A 16,904-nucleotide genomic window follows, 5' to 3' on the forward strand; every position below is an offset into this window, starting at 1 on the left:
TTGCTGAGGGCAGCCCAGATCAGAAAACATGCAGCAATTTTGAAACTAGCTACGAACCTTCCTGATGGACAGATTCCAACAATCCAGTACCACAGAAAATGTCGCAGTCTCTTCACCATGAAAAGACATCTTGATGGCATCCTCAAATGTGCCAGTGCCAGTGAACCTGCTCAAGACACAGGATCACAGAGAGCAGCTAGACAATGTGCAAGCACATCAAGGACTTATGAGGCAGAGTGCATTTTCTGCCAGAAAGACACCAAGTATGCTAAAGGACAGAAGACGAGAGAAATCCTCATACAATGTCGAGAACTGCGAGCTGACGCCACAATCAGGAATGTAGCCATGGAGAAAATGGACAGCAGAATCCTTGCCATAGTCAGCAGAGACCTGGTAGCTGCAGAAGGTCACTATCATAGGTCGGCCTATCGGTTCTATACCAAAAGAGAGGTTCGCAGTGGACAGGATGCAAGCCAAGATGATGATGCTGAAGCTCAGTATGGCGCTGCTGTGGATCAGGCCTACAATGAGCTGTTCCTGTTCATCAGAAGGGAGCTTTTTGGCAATCCTCAAGTGATGACAATGACTGATCTCTCTTCTAGACTGGTGGCTTCAATGAACTCTCTTGGTATTGCCCATGTAAGGGAATCAACCAAGAAACACATACGACGGAAACTGGAAAGCGAGTTTGCAGACTCCCTGCACATCTTCTCTGAGGGAAAAGGGAAACTCCTCCTGTTTCCAGACAACCTGTCCTTATACGAACTTGCCAAACAATACCAATCGCTACAAGCAGAGCTGCATACTCAGAAAGGCCTCCATGCTGAAGATGTGGTCTCCAAAGCAGCCCTGAAAATGAGAGCCGACATCAAGAACCAAGATGCCCCTCAAGCCTGGCCACCGGAAGTCAAACCAGAAGCAGAGGACACTACCATTCCAGAGTCGGTCATGGTCTTCCTGTGCTATCTACTTACAGGTTCCAATGACCCTGATCATGCATCTCAAAGAGTCCAGCGGCTTCTGTGTTCACTCGGCTATGACATGGTATATGCTGTAACACGTGGACTGATAAAGCCCCCGAAGCACATCGTTCTGCCATTCGCTATCAAGTCACTGACCGGGAATGTAGAGTTGATACACATCCTCAACCGACTCGGCCATAGTGTGTCCTATTCTCAGATGGAAGAGATCGACACTGCTCTGTGTCTCCAAAAGCTCTCGCTATCAGGGAGTGATGTTGCCCTCCCAGGTAACATCCATCCTGGCATATTCACAACCTTAGCCTGGGATAATATCAACCGTCTGGAAGAGACCACCAGTGGAGAAGGAACATCTCACAGAGTGAATGGGATTGCCGTACAAGCAAAGCCAATCACCCCAGTGTGAGAGCACTGAGGGACATGATAGGTCAGGGCAGTTCCAAACTGTCTCATCCAGATATACATGCTCCAAGGATCAGGAAAGACGAAACTGCTGTCAAGTCCCTCATAGATCTCATGGAAAACAACTGGCTGAATCCAATGTTCCCTGACAACACTGACCTGATTGGTCTGTCCACTGGCACCATGGCTCCACCCGACGTGGCCAGGGACCTTCTGAAGGCGCTTGAAATAGGAGAAGAAGCGTACCAGACATTCAAGAAGACAAGGTTAGATGAGGATCAACCATCTGTCAAATTCCACGACAAGATGTCCAAGCAAAGCCTGAAGACATTCGCCAATGTCACCACAAAGACATCCCGTGGAAAGAAAGCACAAGATGTTGTTCTGAAGGCAGATCGAAAACTGTTCAGCCATATGATCCTTGTCGCTGAGAGCAGAAAGGTGAACATGAAGGATGTCCTGGCCCACCCACTAGGTCCGTTACCGTGGGCACTGGCAAATGCTGATGGATCCCTACGAAAGACGAACAAGGCCGCAGTTGCCAGGGAGCTTGAGAAGAATGTATCTCCTGCAGACACTATCCCAACACCTTCGACGTGCATCATTGATGGGATGAGTCTGGTGCAAAAGATTAATGGAAACAACAAAACCTTTGCACAGCTAGCAGAGGTGGCCTTGTCTAGGGTCCTGCATGAGTGTGGACAGAGTCAGAGGGTTGACGTGGTATTTGATGTTTACCGCCAGCCTTCGATCAAAGATGCTGAAAGGCTCAACCGTGGTGCAAGCACAGCCCTTCAGTACAAGAGCCTTGCAGGGGGGCACAACATCCAGCAATGGAGAAAGTTCCTGTGTAGCGCCTGCAACAAGACCAGCCTCATCAAGTTCCTGGTGGAGCAGTGGAAACTCCCAAGGTTCCAAGAGATGCTGCATGACAAGGAACTGTATGTGACTTGTGAGGAAACATGCTACAAGATAACAGAAAATGAATGGGTGGAAGTGTCAGAGCTGCAGTCGACACAAGAAGAAGCGGATACCCGTCTGCTCCTGCATGCATTGCATGCTGCAAATGCTGGCTCAAAGGCAGTCGTAGTCACAGCTGAGGACACTGATGTCATGGTGCTCTGTGTAGCCTTCCAGAAGGAGATCCCCTGCCCCCTCTACCAGAAATGTGGCACACAGAACCGCACACGGTTTGTCGACATCAGCAAACTGGCAACCTCAATTGGAGACAGCATGTGTGACAGCCTGGTTGGGCTACACGCCTTTACAGGGTGTGACACTGTGAGCGCATTCGCTGGCCGTGGGAAGCTGATAGCACTGAAGCTGGTGAGGAACGACAGTAACTACCAGGAGACGTTTAGACAGCTTGGTCAGTCATGGGATGTCAACCCAGAACTATTTGAGAAGGTACAGCAGTTCATCTGTCGCATGTATAGTGCAGCTGCTAGGACTGGTGAGGTCAACGAACTGCGCTACCAGCTCTTCTGCGCAAAGAGGGGAGGAGTCGAGTCCAGCCAGTTGCCACCATGTAGAGACTGTCTCTTCATGCACGTCCTACGAGCCAACTACCAGGCAGCAATATGGAAGTGCTGTCTGCAGGCTCGCCCAGCGGTGCCAAACCCTACCGAGCATGGATGGACAGTGGATGAAGATGGCAAGCTCGCCATCCACTGGATGCGTTCACCACCAGCACCAGATGTGGTCTTGGAACTCTTAGCTTGCAAGTGTGTGCGTTCCTGCAAATTGCCAAAATGCACATGCCTGACCAATGGACTGTCATGCACAGACATGTGCAAGCTACAAACCTGCAGTAACCAGAAACAACAGGAAGATGAAGAATCCTTCGAACTCGGAGACTCCGATGAAGACGAGCAGTTCGATGACTGACTATGATATCGCTAGTTTGGTACATTGACATACTCAGTATTATTCTGAAGAGCACAGGACGTGCTTTCCCTGGAAACACCCTCAGAATACATGTAGACATGTAGACATTTTGATAATGTGTTGTGTCATTTCATCTTTATGTGAAGCACTACCTGACCATACCGGGTACATAGCCTACAGTCTGTTAGTTCTGTTAGTATGTGATTTCCAACCATTTTGTATAACATTTGAGTACTAGTACTGTTTATAGCTATTGTGGCATACATGTACTTGAGATGGGCTCAGCAGATGAGCTCAGTACAGCCTCTGGACTTTCTTTCCCTTGATTCAGAAAACCGTTTGATTAATATGTGTTGTGACCTTTTCATGTTGTGACATGTTTATGTGACAATTTCCATAACAATCACGTACGTGTATTATAGTAGCTGTTGTATTCCAAAATTACACTATGTGAAGATTGTATGTTTAAAATAAGACATAAAGCGATAATTTTGGGATCTACGTTGTCTCAGTACTTTCTGATTAATATGCCCAATTAGTCCATGGGCCCGTACCCAAAATTTCACACATGGACTAAATCAATCCGAACCGTCGAACGCCTTTTCACAGGGTGCGGGTATAAAATAGCTGATAACTACCACTAAGCTACCAGTCCAGAATTGCTATCACATCAGCATGTATCCCACATACATGCACCTTTCCAAAAATCATTACTAGAACTTGCCACCTCGGGTGGTACCAATTAGTGAAATTTCGGGTCCGGGCCCATGGACTATGTATACAAAAAAAAAAAAAAAAAAAAAAAAAAAAATACAGCTATTTGATCTTCATTTCAACAATATTGATAGATAAAGGTGATATAATATAACAAATATCATGAAACATTTACACTTTGTAGTCCATTGTATAATTTAAATAAACATAAATGCAAATTTCGCATGTGGAAAAAGTAAGTACACCCTTGGCTCGAATATGTGGTATTGTCCCCTTTGCCAGAAACAACCTCAAGTAGGCGTTTCTTATAACTGTCGACCAGTTTCTGACATCGACTGGGAGAAATTTTTGCCCACTCCTCCATGCAGAATTCTTTCAGCTGTGCGATGTTTGAGGGGTTTCTTGCATGCACAGCTCGTTTCAAATCCCCCCACAACATCTCGATGGGATTTAGATCCGGGCTTTGACTTGGCCATTCCAGAACCCTCCATTTATTTCTCTTCAGCCATTCCTTGGTGGATTTACTGGTATGTTTAGGGTCATTGTCATGTTGCAAGGTCCACCTCCGGTTGAGCTTCAACTTTCCAACAGATGGCCTAAACATTATCCTCAAGCACCCTCTGATACAATGAAGAATTAATAGTGGATTCTATGATGGTGATTTGCCCAGGCCCTGATGCAGCAAAGCTGCCCCAAACCACAATATTTCCACCACCATGCTTTACAGTTAGTATCAGGTTCTTGTGGTCAAATGCTGTCTTTGGTTTTCGCCAAACATGTCTTCTGGTACTGTGGCCAAATAGCTCTACCTTTGACTCATCTGTCCAGAGCACATTGTTCCAGAAATGCTGGTCTTGGCCGAGGTGTTCATTGGCAAACTTTAGTCTTGCCCTGATGTTCTTTCTGGACAGCAAAGGTTTCCTCCTGGCACACCTCCCATGTAGATCAAATTTGTGCAGCCTCTTTCTAATGGTAGACTCGTGCACTTTGACATCAACAGTGGCAAGAGCTACCTGTAGGTCCCATGATGACATTCTGGGGTTCTTCGAGACTTCTTTCAGCATCTTGCGGTCTGCTCTCGGGCTGAACTTGCTAGGGCGGCCTGGCCTGAACAGGTTGGCAGTTGTTTGGAATCTTCTCCACTTGTAGATGATCTTCCAGACAGTCGAATGATTGATTTCAAATTGTTTGGAGCTCTTTTTATATCCCTTCCCAGACTCGTAGGCATCTATAACCTTCTTTCTGAAGGCCTCAGAGAGCTCTTTTGATCTAGGCATGGTGACGCCGCACACTTCAACAACAAAGAGCAAACCAAACTAAATGTCTGAAGTTTAAATAAGATAGGTTCCTCCAAGATCCTCTCTAACGATGTTCTAATCATTTTCACCTGAGGTGGTGCACCTGATTCTAATTTTAGGTATTTGAAGTAGTGATAAATGTAGGGGTGTACTAACTTTTTCCACATGCGAAATTTGCATTTATGTTTATTTAAATTATACAATGGACTACAAAATGTAAATGTTTCATGATATTTGTTATATTATATCACCTTCATCTATCAATATTGTTGAAATGAAGATCAAATAGCTGTATGTTGAAATATGTTGAAAACGTCAAAACTTTACATGGGGTGTCCTTACTTTTTCACGTGACTGTATGTCCCACATTAAATGTAAACGTAAAATTGCATGCCAGACTCTACAAGTCGTTCCGAAGTTGGGGTCGACTCGGGACGAGTCTGGTGAGAGAGGGGGGTAGTGATGCGGTTGTGAGAATAAAGGTAACCCTCCCTCTTAGTTAGTTGCACCACAACATGTAGCCTCACTTTAGTTTAGTTATTTCTTGTTAAATGTAAGTGTAGTCTCCTTTCCTATGTTAGTATGCATTGAGACAGGCCAGTTAGTGTAGGCTTCAGTGCTCATTGGGCTGGAATGCCATGTGTTCTTTGGGCTGGAATACCATCTGCTTGGGCCTGGCACAATTCTGGAAGGCCCGAGGGAGGAGCTACAGTGGAGTGGCCGGTAAGCGGAAAGCAGCCAATGGAAGCTCAAGGGGAGTGGCTAACAACAGCAGCCAGGGGAGGGGCTTGGAATATTCTAATGAGACTCTGGGTAGGGGCTATAAAACCCTGCCCCGGGCTCCCCGAACGAGAGTCGAGAGGTGAGAGTCGAGAGGTGAGAGTCGAGAGAGAAGAGGTGAGAGTCGAGAGAGAATAGGTCAGAGGTTTGGTTGGAACTCTCTCTGTGATCGAGGCTCTCTGTGCACGAACTCTCCCTGCCCTGCGCTCTGCTGCCTGTTAATAGCGTTTGCGAGGACGGTCTCTCCCGGGGACACAGACGCCAACGATCTCCTTGCCTGAGCTCCCTGCACGTGCCGCGAACATCCCAGGGACACGCCGAACGAGCTGACCGGGGCGAACGGCACCAACGGTCGTGCTTGGAGCGCGTCGTCCTTCTTCATCCTTTTCCCCGCGTGAGTGAAAGGGCCCTTGTCCTGGATTTAAGTAAGGACGATAAGTATCTGCTCTGTGTCTCTTTGCCCTGATCATTTGTATAAATTGTACAGTAAACCTGTGTTCTTTCGCATCCATTTGGCCGTTCACGTCATTTCCCACCATTGGCTTTGCACTGTATGAATAAAACCGCTCAATCGGGTTCAATGAGAATTAACGGCACGAGTCACGTGACACGCAAACCGCTCGGGCGTATCAGACCAGCGTGACTCGTGCGAGGTCCAGTCCCCGTTCTCGTGGCGGCGTGTGTATAGAAGGTACATGGGGATTCGACCCGATACCCTTCCGCACACTCGCTACGGGGGTGGCGGCTGGAATTGCTCCGCAATCCGCCCCATGAGTGCAAAGTGGGTGGTGGCCTCGTGGACTCGAAGGCCCTAGGGGGAAAAGGGTTTAACCCCCCTCTGTACGTCGACGGGCTCGAGATCCGCAACAATATGTTTTATGTGTCGATTTGACTTTCTGTGTGATTAATGTCTTTCACGAGCATTAATCTTTCACGAGCCTCGATCTTGTATAAAAAAAATAAAAAATAAAAAATAAAAAAAGACGCAAGACTCTGAAGACCCAATGGGCCCCAAACACCCAAAATACCCTGAAGACCCCGAAGACACTGAAGACTGTTGTGTACCCAAATACCCAAAATACCCAAAATACCCAAAATACTCCAAAGAACCAAAATACCCCAAAAGGCCCCAAGATCCTTAAAGATCCAAAAGACCACAAAGACTCTAAAGACCCTGAAAACCCATAAACACCCCAAAGGCCCAAAATGCCCCAAAGACCCTTAAATACCCTGAAGATGCAAAAAAAACCTGAAGACTGTTAAACACCCAAAATACCTCAAAGACCCAAAATACCCCAACGACCCTTAAATACCCTGAAGAACCAAAATACCCCAAAGACCCTTAAAAACCCTGAAGACCCCAAGGACCCGAAATTACCCAGAGCACTTAAAAGACCGACAAGTCCCTGAAAACCCAAAATACCGCCAAGACACCAAGACCTTTAAAGATCCAAAAAACCGAAAAGACACAAAATTCCCCAAAGACCCATAAAGACCCCGAACACCCAAAAAAGCCCAAGACCCTTAAAGACCCAAAAGACCACAAATACCCTGAAGACCCAAAATTTTGGGTAGTGCAACAGACTGCTGCCTCTATGACTTCCAAAAATAATAATTATAATCCTGGTAATGTGCATGAATTAAAGACATGCCTACTGCTTATGTGCATAAATAATACTGTATATCGTGGTTATGTAGCTCAAATAATTACAATTGCAATGGACCATAGGTTTACACCAGAGGCCTAAAACCTGAGGCGTATACGTACTGTCACCTTCACAAGGCCCATGACGTTTCTCAGCTCCAAGCTTTAGAGTGGCCAGACGGAAGCCTCTCCTCAGTGAAAGACACATGAAAGCCCGCCTGGAGTTTGCAAAAAAGCACCTAAAGGACTCTGAGACTGTGAGAAACAAGATTCTATGGTCTGATGAAACCAAGATTGAACTGTTTGGCTTCCGTCTTGCCACTCTGCCACAAAGCCCAGATCGGTGGAGTGTTGCAGTGATGGTTGTCCTTCTGGAGGTTTCTCCCATCTCCACACAGGATCTCTGGAGCTCAGCCAGAGTGACCATCGGGTTCTTGGTCACCTCCATTACCAAGGCCCGTCTCCCCCGATTGCTCAGTTTGGCCGGGCGGCCAGCTCTAGGAAGAGTCCTGGTTGTTCCAAACTTCTTCCATTTAAGAATTATGGAGGCGGCTGTGCTCTTGGGAACCTTCAATGCTGCAGAGATTTTTTTTGTAGGCTTCCCCAGATCTGTGTCTCGACACAATCCTGTCTCTGAGCTTTGCAGGCAGTTCCTTCGACCTCATGGCTTGGTTTTTACTCTGATATGAATTGTCAGCTGTGAGACCTTATATAGACAGGTGTGTGCCTTTCCAAATCATGTCCAATCAATTGAATTTAGCACAGGTGGACTCCAATCCAGGTGTAGAAACATCTCAAAGATGATCAAGAGAAATGGGAGGCACCTGAGCTAAATTTCAAGTGTCATAGCAAAGGGTATGAATACTTATGTCAATGTGATATTTCAGTTTTTTATTCTTAATAAATTTGCAAAACTTTCTAAAATCCTGTTTTCTCTTTGTCATTATGGGGTATTGAGTGTAGATTGATGAGGGAAAAAATGAATTTAAACGATTTCAGCATAAGGCTGCAACATAACAAAATGTGAAAAAAGTGAAGGGGTCTGAATACTTTCTGAATGCACTGTATAGTGTACATACATATATACATACAAACAAACACTCGCTCCATTATATATAAGATTACTAGAAAGATTTGTGAACCAAATATAAAGTAATAAAAGAGTTTTCACTTACCGCAGTCCTGCATGGCACGTCTGTAATGTCAACTCTGCACGGCATGCAAAATCTGCAACACAAATACAACAACATCCATGAAACGCTTCAATACAGCGAGCCTCTTTTCACTTGACTTTGTCTAAGTCCGCATACGTCGTGAACAATGTAGCACGACACATTCCACAATAACGTGTATTGCTCTACCTGAGTCCAGAACGGCAGTTTGGGTAGATTTACCATTTATATTGAATTGTGAATTTTTGAACAGGTAACCATCAAAACCATACCTGAGTGATGTTGCTGCAGATTACACACACTGCAGTGAAGATGATGCAGGTCTCGAGGGTGTTGATATTTACAACATTTCCATTGCTGCAACTTTGGCTGATAAATTGGCCTCGTTATTGCTATGAACAAAAGAACAGAGCACGGTGAAGGCCTGGATTTGGATTTGCTTCACCTTTTGGGATAACACTGAATGTTCCTACAAGAGGTTTCCTGAAAATCTGATACAATTGGCTGACGTCACATAAACCAGAAATGTATGAAAGATAACACCTGTGATTGATAATTATTTCATCTTTGTTCCCTCACCTGTGAGTACAGCACTCCAGAGATGATGTTTTCAATTGCTCGCATATCATAATAAGCAACAAAAGGTGTGTAGGTGTGTAGGTGTGTGTAGGTTTATCTCTTGCACGAGCCGTGATTTAATTTCATCGATTTTTATGAATTCAAGTGTGTCGGTGTAATGTCATCGATTTCTTGCACAAGACAAAATCAAGACTCTCTATTCACCTTCACTCTTTCATTCCTCTTTTCTCCCGCCTCTGGAACAAACTCCCTCACTCTCTTCAATCCCACTCCTCCCTCAAGGTCGATAAAACAGCTGTCCACCACCATCTCTTATCTTCCCCCATCCAAAACCTTGATCTTTTCTACTCCCGTTAATTCACCCCAGATCCACTTTTTTGAAATACCGAGTTCTTTCCTGGAAGTCATTGGCTTGATCTCTGATCATCAATTTGGTTTCAGACCAGGTCACTCTACTCTGGACATGCTGCTTCTGCTGTCTCAACAATGGATGGAGGTCCTCAATGCCAAACAGGAAATTAGAGCTGTCTCCCTCGACATATCACGTGCCTTCGATACGGTCTGGCACCCAGCTCTGCTCACCAAACTCTCCTCCTTTGGTACCCATGGAAATCTCTACGCATGGCTGGCGGACTTCCTCTCTAGTCGTCGTCAACGTGTGGCCCTGAATGGGTTTCTCTCATCTCCTCTTCCTGTTCAGGCTGGATTTCCCCAAGGCAGTGTTCTGGGCCCTGTGCTTTTTCTGGTCTTCATCAATGATCTCTCTGACTCTCTTAAAAATCCTCTCTATCTCTTTGCTGATGACTCCACTCTCTGCCGCTCCATTCCTCATCCCTCAGATCGGCAGTCTGCAGCCTCCTCACTCTCTACAGACCTGGACAAAATCACAGACTGGGCAAACAAGTGGAACATGTCTTTCAATCCTGACAAATCTCACACTCTTACGATGTCTCTCCGAAAAGACCGACTGGACAACCCTCCCATCTACTTTCTGAATAATCCTCTCCTAGAAGTTCTGTCACTCAAGCTTTTGGGTCTCACTATCTGCCATGATCTTTCCTGGGAAAACCACATTTCCAAGCTGGCCTCCAAAGCCAGTCGCCGACTGGGCATCCTCCGTCGTGCGAAGTCCTTCCTTGGCACACCTGAGCTCCTCACCACATACAAGGCTTTCATCCGCAGCTCAATGGAGTACTGTTCCCCCCTCTGGGCTCGTGCTCCTGCCTCACACCTTGCTCGGCTTCACGTTGTTGAGGCCAAAGCTTTCAGAATCATTGGAATCTCCTGCGATGTAGTCAACTCCGAGGGCCTTTCACTCACTCACCGCAGGCAGGTTGGTGGTCTTTCTGTCTTCTACCGACTCCTCTCCGGCCTTGCTCCCCCAGCTCTCTCTGTGCTCTGTCCCCCCAATATTCCTTCAGGTCGCACAAGATCTGCCTGCAACCCTCTTATGGTTAAACCGCCAAAGTCTAGGCTCTCTGCTCACCTTCACTCTTTCATTCCTCTTTTCTCCCACCTCTGGAACAAACTCCCCCACTCCCTTCAATCCCACTCCTCACTCCAGGTCTTTAAAAAGCTGTTCACCACCATCTCTTATCTTCCCCAATCCAAAACCTTGATCTTTTCTACCCCCGTTAATTCACCCCAGAGTCCTTGCAGTGTTCATATGTTTTATTCCTCTCCCACCTCCCCCCAAGTCCTCCCGATGTCCCTGCTCTCAAATGTTGTGTTTGTGTCCTTCCCCCTCTCTCCCCATCTTGTCTGCCGCTCCCCTTGTTTTTTGTGTTTTGTGTGTCGGTTTGTCTTTTTGTGTGATTAATGTTAGCTCTTTCACGAGCCTCGATCTTGTATTAAAAAAAAAAAAAAAAAAAAAATCCTCAATCGGACACGGAACGTGCGTCCTTGACTAGACTCCTGGCAACGCGAGAGACTTTGGGGCCTCGCCAAACCCCAGCGGTACGTACACGCTACGTATCTCAAGAGCGTACAGCATCCTCTGGCGGCGACACGTGTTTGGTACAAACTACGGAGGCCCATACTCGTCAAACGGCGATTTTGAATGGCAAGACTACGGAGGCCCATACTCGTCAAACGGCGATTTTGAATGGCAAGACAACGGACCACATGGGGGAGCTCTCTGACAGCTCTAACAAATTCTCCGCCACAGACCGCGAAACTGCGGAATGCATGGGAACGCTCCCTGACAACTTATACGAAACTCCACGGGCACCCTCTGACGCCCGGAAAACTACGGCTGGCATAGGACCCACCCGCGAGGCACGACCGACTCACTCGGGAGGTTCGGTCCCACTCCCAGCAGGCTCGTCCGGCCTGGCTCAAGCCGTTATTCCCCTCATGGTCGAGGGCCATTGTGTGCGTGCCTTGGTGGATACAGGGTCTACGGATAGTTTTATCGATCAGCGACTAGTGCACAGGCATGGTTGGCAGGTCTTGGGGACTACGAGACGGATCTTCATGGCTTCCCAGGGACTTCGGCTCAGCACGAAGGGGGAATGTCGATTGAAACTCGTGATAAAGGGACGGGTTTTCCCAGATGTACACCTCATGGTCTTACCTGCTTTATGTGCTGACATTCTGTTAGGACACGATTTCCTTAAGCGACATGGACGACTGGAAATGGAGTTTGGTGGGCCAGACACGCTTGCTGTTGGTGGGACTGACACGCTTGCTGTGTGTGCCCTAGCGAAAATGGAAATCCAGCCACTTTCACTGTTCCCCAATTTAACCTCCGACTGTACACCTGTAGCGGTAAAATCACGGCGCTACTCTCGAGCAGACATGCAATTCATTGCGGGAGAGACGGCTCAGCTCTTGAAAGACGGCATCATAGAACCTAGCCGGTCGCCGTGGCGGGCCCAGGTCTTAGTGGTGCGAAGCGAAGCACACCGCAGACGCATGGTAATCGACTATTCCCAAACGATTAACCATTTTACACAGCTGGATGCCTACCCCCTTCCGGGGATGGACGCGCTGGTGCGACAGGTGACCCAATACTCAGTCTACAGCACTCTCGATCTCCGTAGTGCGTATCATCAGATCCCTATCTCTAGGGCAGATCGTATCTATACCGCTTTTGAGTCAGGGCAACGGTTGTACCAGTTTACTCGATTGCCTTTTGGGGTGACGAACGGGGTCGCCTGTTTCCAGAGAACCATGGATGACCTCATTGCGAGGGAGAACTTGACCGATGTTTTCGTCTATCTAGACAATCTTACGGTTTGTGGGTATGACCAAGGGCACCATGATGCTAACCTGAAGCGCTTCCTCGAGGTCGCGCAGAGGTATCGCTTAACCATGAACGAGGCTAAGTGTCAATACTCCCTACGCAAGATAGATCTTCTGGGGTACACCGTGACCCATGGCTCTGTCGCTCCGGATAAGGAGCGTCTGCGACCTCTGCTCGACATGGCCTCTCCCAGCGATCGGGCGTCCCTGAAGCGTGCTCTCGGGCTATTCACCCATTACTCTAAGTGGGTCCAAAATTTATCCGCAAAACTTCGCCCCCTTGTGGCCTGCGACACATTCCCTCTGCGTCCGGCCGCTTTGGCGGCCTTTGGAGGCCTTAAGGCCGACATTGCCAGTGCCGCTGTGGCGATGATCGACGAGAGCGGATCTTTCGTCCTAGAAAGTGATGCCTCGGATCATGCCATAGCGGCGACCCTCTCCCAAGGAGGGCGCCCGGTGGCTTTCTTTTCACGGACTCCTACCTCCGCTGAGCGGAGACATTCGTCTGTCGAAAAGGAAGTGTACGCGATCGTCGAGTCGATTCGGCGATGGCGCCCGTACTTACTCGGACGATGCTTTCAAATCATCACGGACCAACAAAGTGTTGCATTCATGTACGACACCTTACACGCCCAGCGCATTAAGAATGAGAAAATCACTCGCTGGCGTATAGAGCTTGCCGACTTCTGCTACACTATCAAATACCGCCCGGGGAAGGATAACCAGGTCGCCGACGCCTTATCGAGACCGGTTACGTGCGCGGGCATCGTCACTCTGGAGGGCCTACGCACTTTGCATGAAACTGCAGGGCATCCGGGCGTAACGCGTTTCGTTCATTTTGTGCGACGTGGCAATCTACCGTACTCGGTTGACGATATCTGCCGTATCCGTCGCGACTGCGCTATATGCGCAGAAATCAAACCACGTTTCTATAACCCTCCCATGGGGACGCTGGTTAGGGCTACGAGGCCGTGGGATAGATTGGCGATGGATTTCAAGGGCCCGTTGCCGGTGTCGAGTAACTCTCGCTATCTGCTCACTATCGTTGATGAGTACTCGCGATTTCCTTTTGCTTATACGTGCGTGGATATGACGGCTGCCATGGTAATGTGATGCCTGCAGAATTTGTTCTCTATGTTTGGGTACCCGGCCTACGTGCATACTGATCGGGGTGCGGTCTTTTTGTCTCAGGAAGTGCGAGGCTACTTGCTCCAAAATAACGTCGCTTCTAGTTATACCACACCGTACAGACCCCAAGTGAATGGGCAGATCGAACGCTTCAACGGGATTATATGGAGGGCCGTCATGCTCAACCTCTGGACCCTCGGCCGGGGCCTCGATAAATGGGCTTGGTCGCTACCTGCGGCGCTGAACTCGATTAGAGCTCTCCTATGTATGGCCACCAACCAGACTCCCCATGAGAGACTTTTCCACCACCCGAGGAGCTCGGGGTGTATCTGGTCTTTACCCAGTTGGCTCGCTGAGCCCGGGCCGGCCTATCTCAAACGGGCGGTCTGCACGAGCAAGTACGACCCCTTAGTGGACAAAGTGCAGGTACTCCAGGCTAATCCCGAGCATGCACGTGTGATGACGGCAGATGGGCGTGAGTCCACTGTCTCCATACGCCATCTTGCCCCATGCGGGGTCACCGACCCTTATAAGGAATCGGACGAGCCAATCTATGAGTCTATGGACTCTTCCGACACTTCCGTCACTGAACGTCTGCCGACCCTCCCTTCGCCACATCCACCCTTGCCTGAAGGCTTGGCGGTACCCCCTTCGTCACCAGACTCCGGCAGCTACTCCGACGCCGGGGTCTCTGGGTTACGTGATGCCGTACCCGGGGAATTTCGGACACGTGCTGGCAGGGAAATCCGCCGCCCGGACCGGTACAGTTGGGCCGACTGATACCATAATCCCGCACCCTGTTAATGCTGACGCCTCGCTCGATTCTAGCCGCACGGCAGTGTAATTCTAACGGTGGGAGAATGTAGTGAAATCGTATTAATGCTGAACCCAGGTGATGCTCGCTGCTTGCTGACACTGCTAGGGGGGTGCGGCTATAAGACCCGATGCGGCCGCTGCTCTAGGCGACTTCTCCTGTGACATGTTACATTGACTAGTAGACTCGTTAACGGTACGTACCGCATAGAGTATTCCGCTTGCTTTCATTGAACTATATTGTGGATTGACCAATGTGAAGCCAAACCTTATTTCTATTGCATTCCTGTATTTGCAGAATGATGTCAAAGGTCTTAATGGAATTAAACCAACAGATGGACTAAAGTTGTGGACTTGAATGATTTCCACAACACGCCAGTGTAACCACCATCTTCTGGCTTCAGACGTCGGTATTTGGGGTAGCTATCATTTCCTTGCTCAGTGCTCTGGAGGAATGGCTTTGGGAAATCTTTTGAACACTTCTGGTCCTTCATGCAAGGGCTGTTCTGGTTGAGGTTTCCGCATGGACCATGGATCATATGTGCCATAACCATCATGTGCAGCTCAGGATCTTGTTCCTTGTCGGGAATCTCAGCACTGATGAGTGATGACCATATCAAAAATTTTTCGGGCTTGACTTTGTCCTCTGGAGCGACCCATATGAGGATGTGGGCATGAGGAAGACCACGCTTCTGGTACTCAATGGTGTACAGGAAGGCTGTCATCGTCCCAAAAGCTCTCTTCTTTAGTAGCTCCATGAGCTTCTTGTGCTTTTGTCGAAAGACACGGGCAATGATGTCTGGCCGATCATGAGCTTCTTGTCCTGGCAAGAGGTTTTGCTGGACCTCGACCCATTTGGGATTTGTTGTCATTGTTATAAAGAAGTCCGGCCTCCCCATGCAACGCACATAGGCTGTGGCATCACTCTGCCTCTCGTGCATCCACCTCGGCCCACCTGTGTACGTCGCTGGAAGGACCACCCTTTGCCCAACATTGCGAGGGTCACCATCGCTGGCCATGAGACTGTCACGGAGGTTGCCGTAGTTATCAGCGAGTAAGGTCTTTTGCTCCCGGCGGATAAAGCCCAGTCGCTCTGCCTCGATTTTAGAATATACATCTACCAGAAACTGCTGAAAGAGTCGTCGCATCTGCGGTATGTGATTTCCCTCTCTCACCATTATGTGGTAGCTGTAGTACTGCAGCTGTGTGAGTTTTTGTCCATCTTTTCCAGTAGCAGTCCTGGCCACCAGGTGGATAGTGTAGCCATCCGTTCCATATGGGAACACTATGGGGTACTGTAGTGCATCATAAGATGCATGCAGCTCACTTATCCTTTTGAGTGCCCCATCGCGAAGTTTAAGGACAATATTTCTGGGTTCTGTTGGCTCATTGTCCATTAAGATGGCGACTTCTGGTGCAGACTGGGCATTGTAGCGGCGTGCATGCTCACCACATGGTCGCTTGTTTTCGCGGATGATTATCTGGTGCTCTTCTGAGTTATCTCCTTCTGCAAGCATATCTCTTGCAGTCTTCAGCTCACGGACCAGATGGTTATTCTCGTGGAACCACTTTGTGAGCATTTCAATGATGTGTGGTTTGATGCCACTGTTGTTCCTGGCAGTCAGCTCTTTGGCATGCGAGTCGAGGAAGTAGACCTGTAAGAACTTTGGCTGCCCTTCTTCAGGCGGGAGCAAGCTGCCAATGCGGTGGAACACTTGACCTTGGATACCGAAGCTTGGGTTACAGCCCTGTATTTCAGGTTCCTTATGTCCGAAGCTCGCCATCACAAAACTGCCATTATAAATTCGAATATTGTCAAAGAAGTGCTTGCTGAGGAGACCTCCGCCAGAGAGAAGTTCCTTCAGGAAGGGAGGAAGGGCAGGGAAAGGCTCAAGGACGACTTTCCCATTTTTGCAGCACACACCTTTGGTCTCTCCTTCGAACTTGTAAACAGAGCAGTGAGTGCAGACTTGGTCCATTCGGCCGATGTCTGCATGAGTTGTTGGGTCAGCCGGGTCATACGTGAATGCCTCCCTTTTGTTCTTTGGTGTCCAGGCCCGAGCTCGTGCTTCTGCAGTGCGGTGACGGTTTGCCTCGTGTCTTGCATCACACTCTTCCTCAGTCTCATTTACTCACAGTTGTTGTTGCCGATGTGCCTTTTCATTAAGCCTGGTCGATCGCTCATCTTGTGTCTCATTTACTCGCTGTTGTTGTTTCCGATGAGCCTGTTCATTAAGCCTGGTCGATCGCTCATCTTGTG

General features: G+C 48.4%; 1 protein-coding gene across 2 annotated transcripts in view; it reads right to left on the minus strand.

Moving 5' to 3' along the window:
• The window catches only part of LOC137423287 (uncharacterized), a 75,214-nt gene that overhangs the window by 13,529 nt on the left and 44,781 nt on the right, over positions 1-16,904 (minus strand). Inside the window, exons 1-2 of one of the 2 annotated variants that reach the window (XM_068110264.2) lie at positions 9,151-9,270; positions 8,882-8,933 (exon numbers count right to left, since the gene is read on the minus strand). In XM_068110264.2, the coding sequence (XP_067966365.2) occupies positions 8,882-8,894 (13 nt within the window). In that variant the 5' untranslated portion in view covers positions 8,895-8,933; positions 9,151-9,270. Of the gene's footprint in view, positions 1-8,881; positions 8,934-9,150; positions 9,271-16,904 lie in introns of those variants that run through there. The other variant, XM_078771145.1, reaches the window with a different exon arrangement.

This window comes from Myxine glutinosa, chromosome 1, assembly GCF_964187855.1.
Source record: "Myxine glutinosa chromosome 1, kmMyxGlut1.1, whole genome shotgun sequence".
Taxonomy (NCBI): domain Eukaryota; kingdom Metazoa; phylum Chordata; class Myxini; order Myxiniformes; family Myxinidae; genus Myxine; species Myxine glutinosa.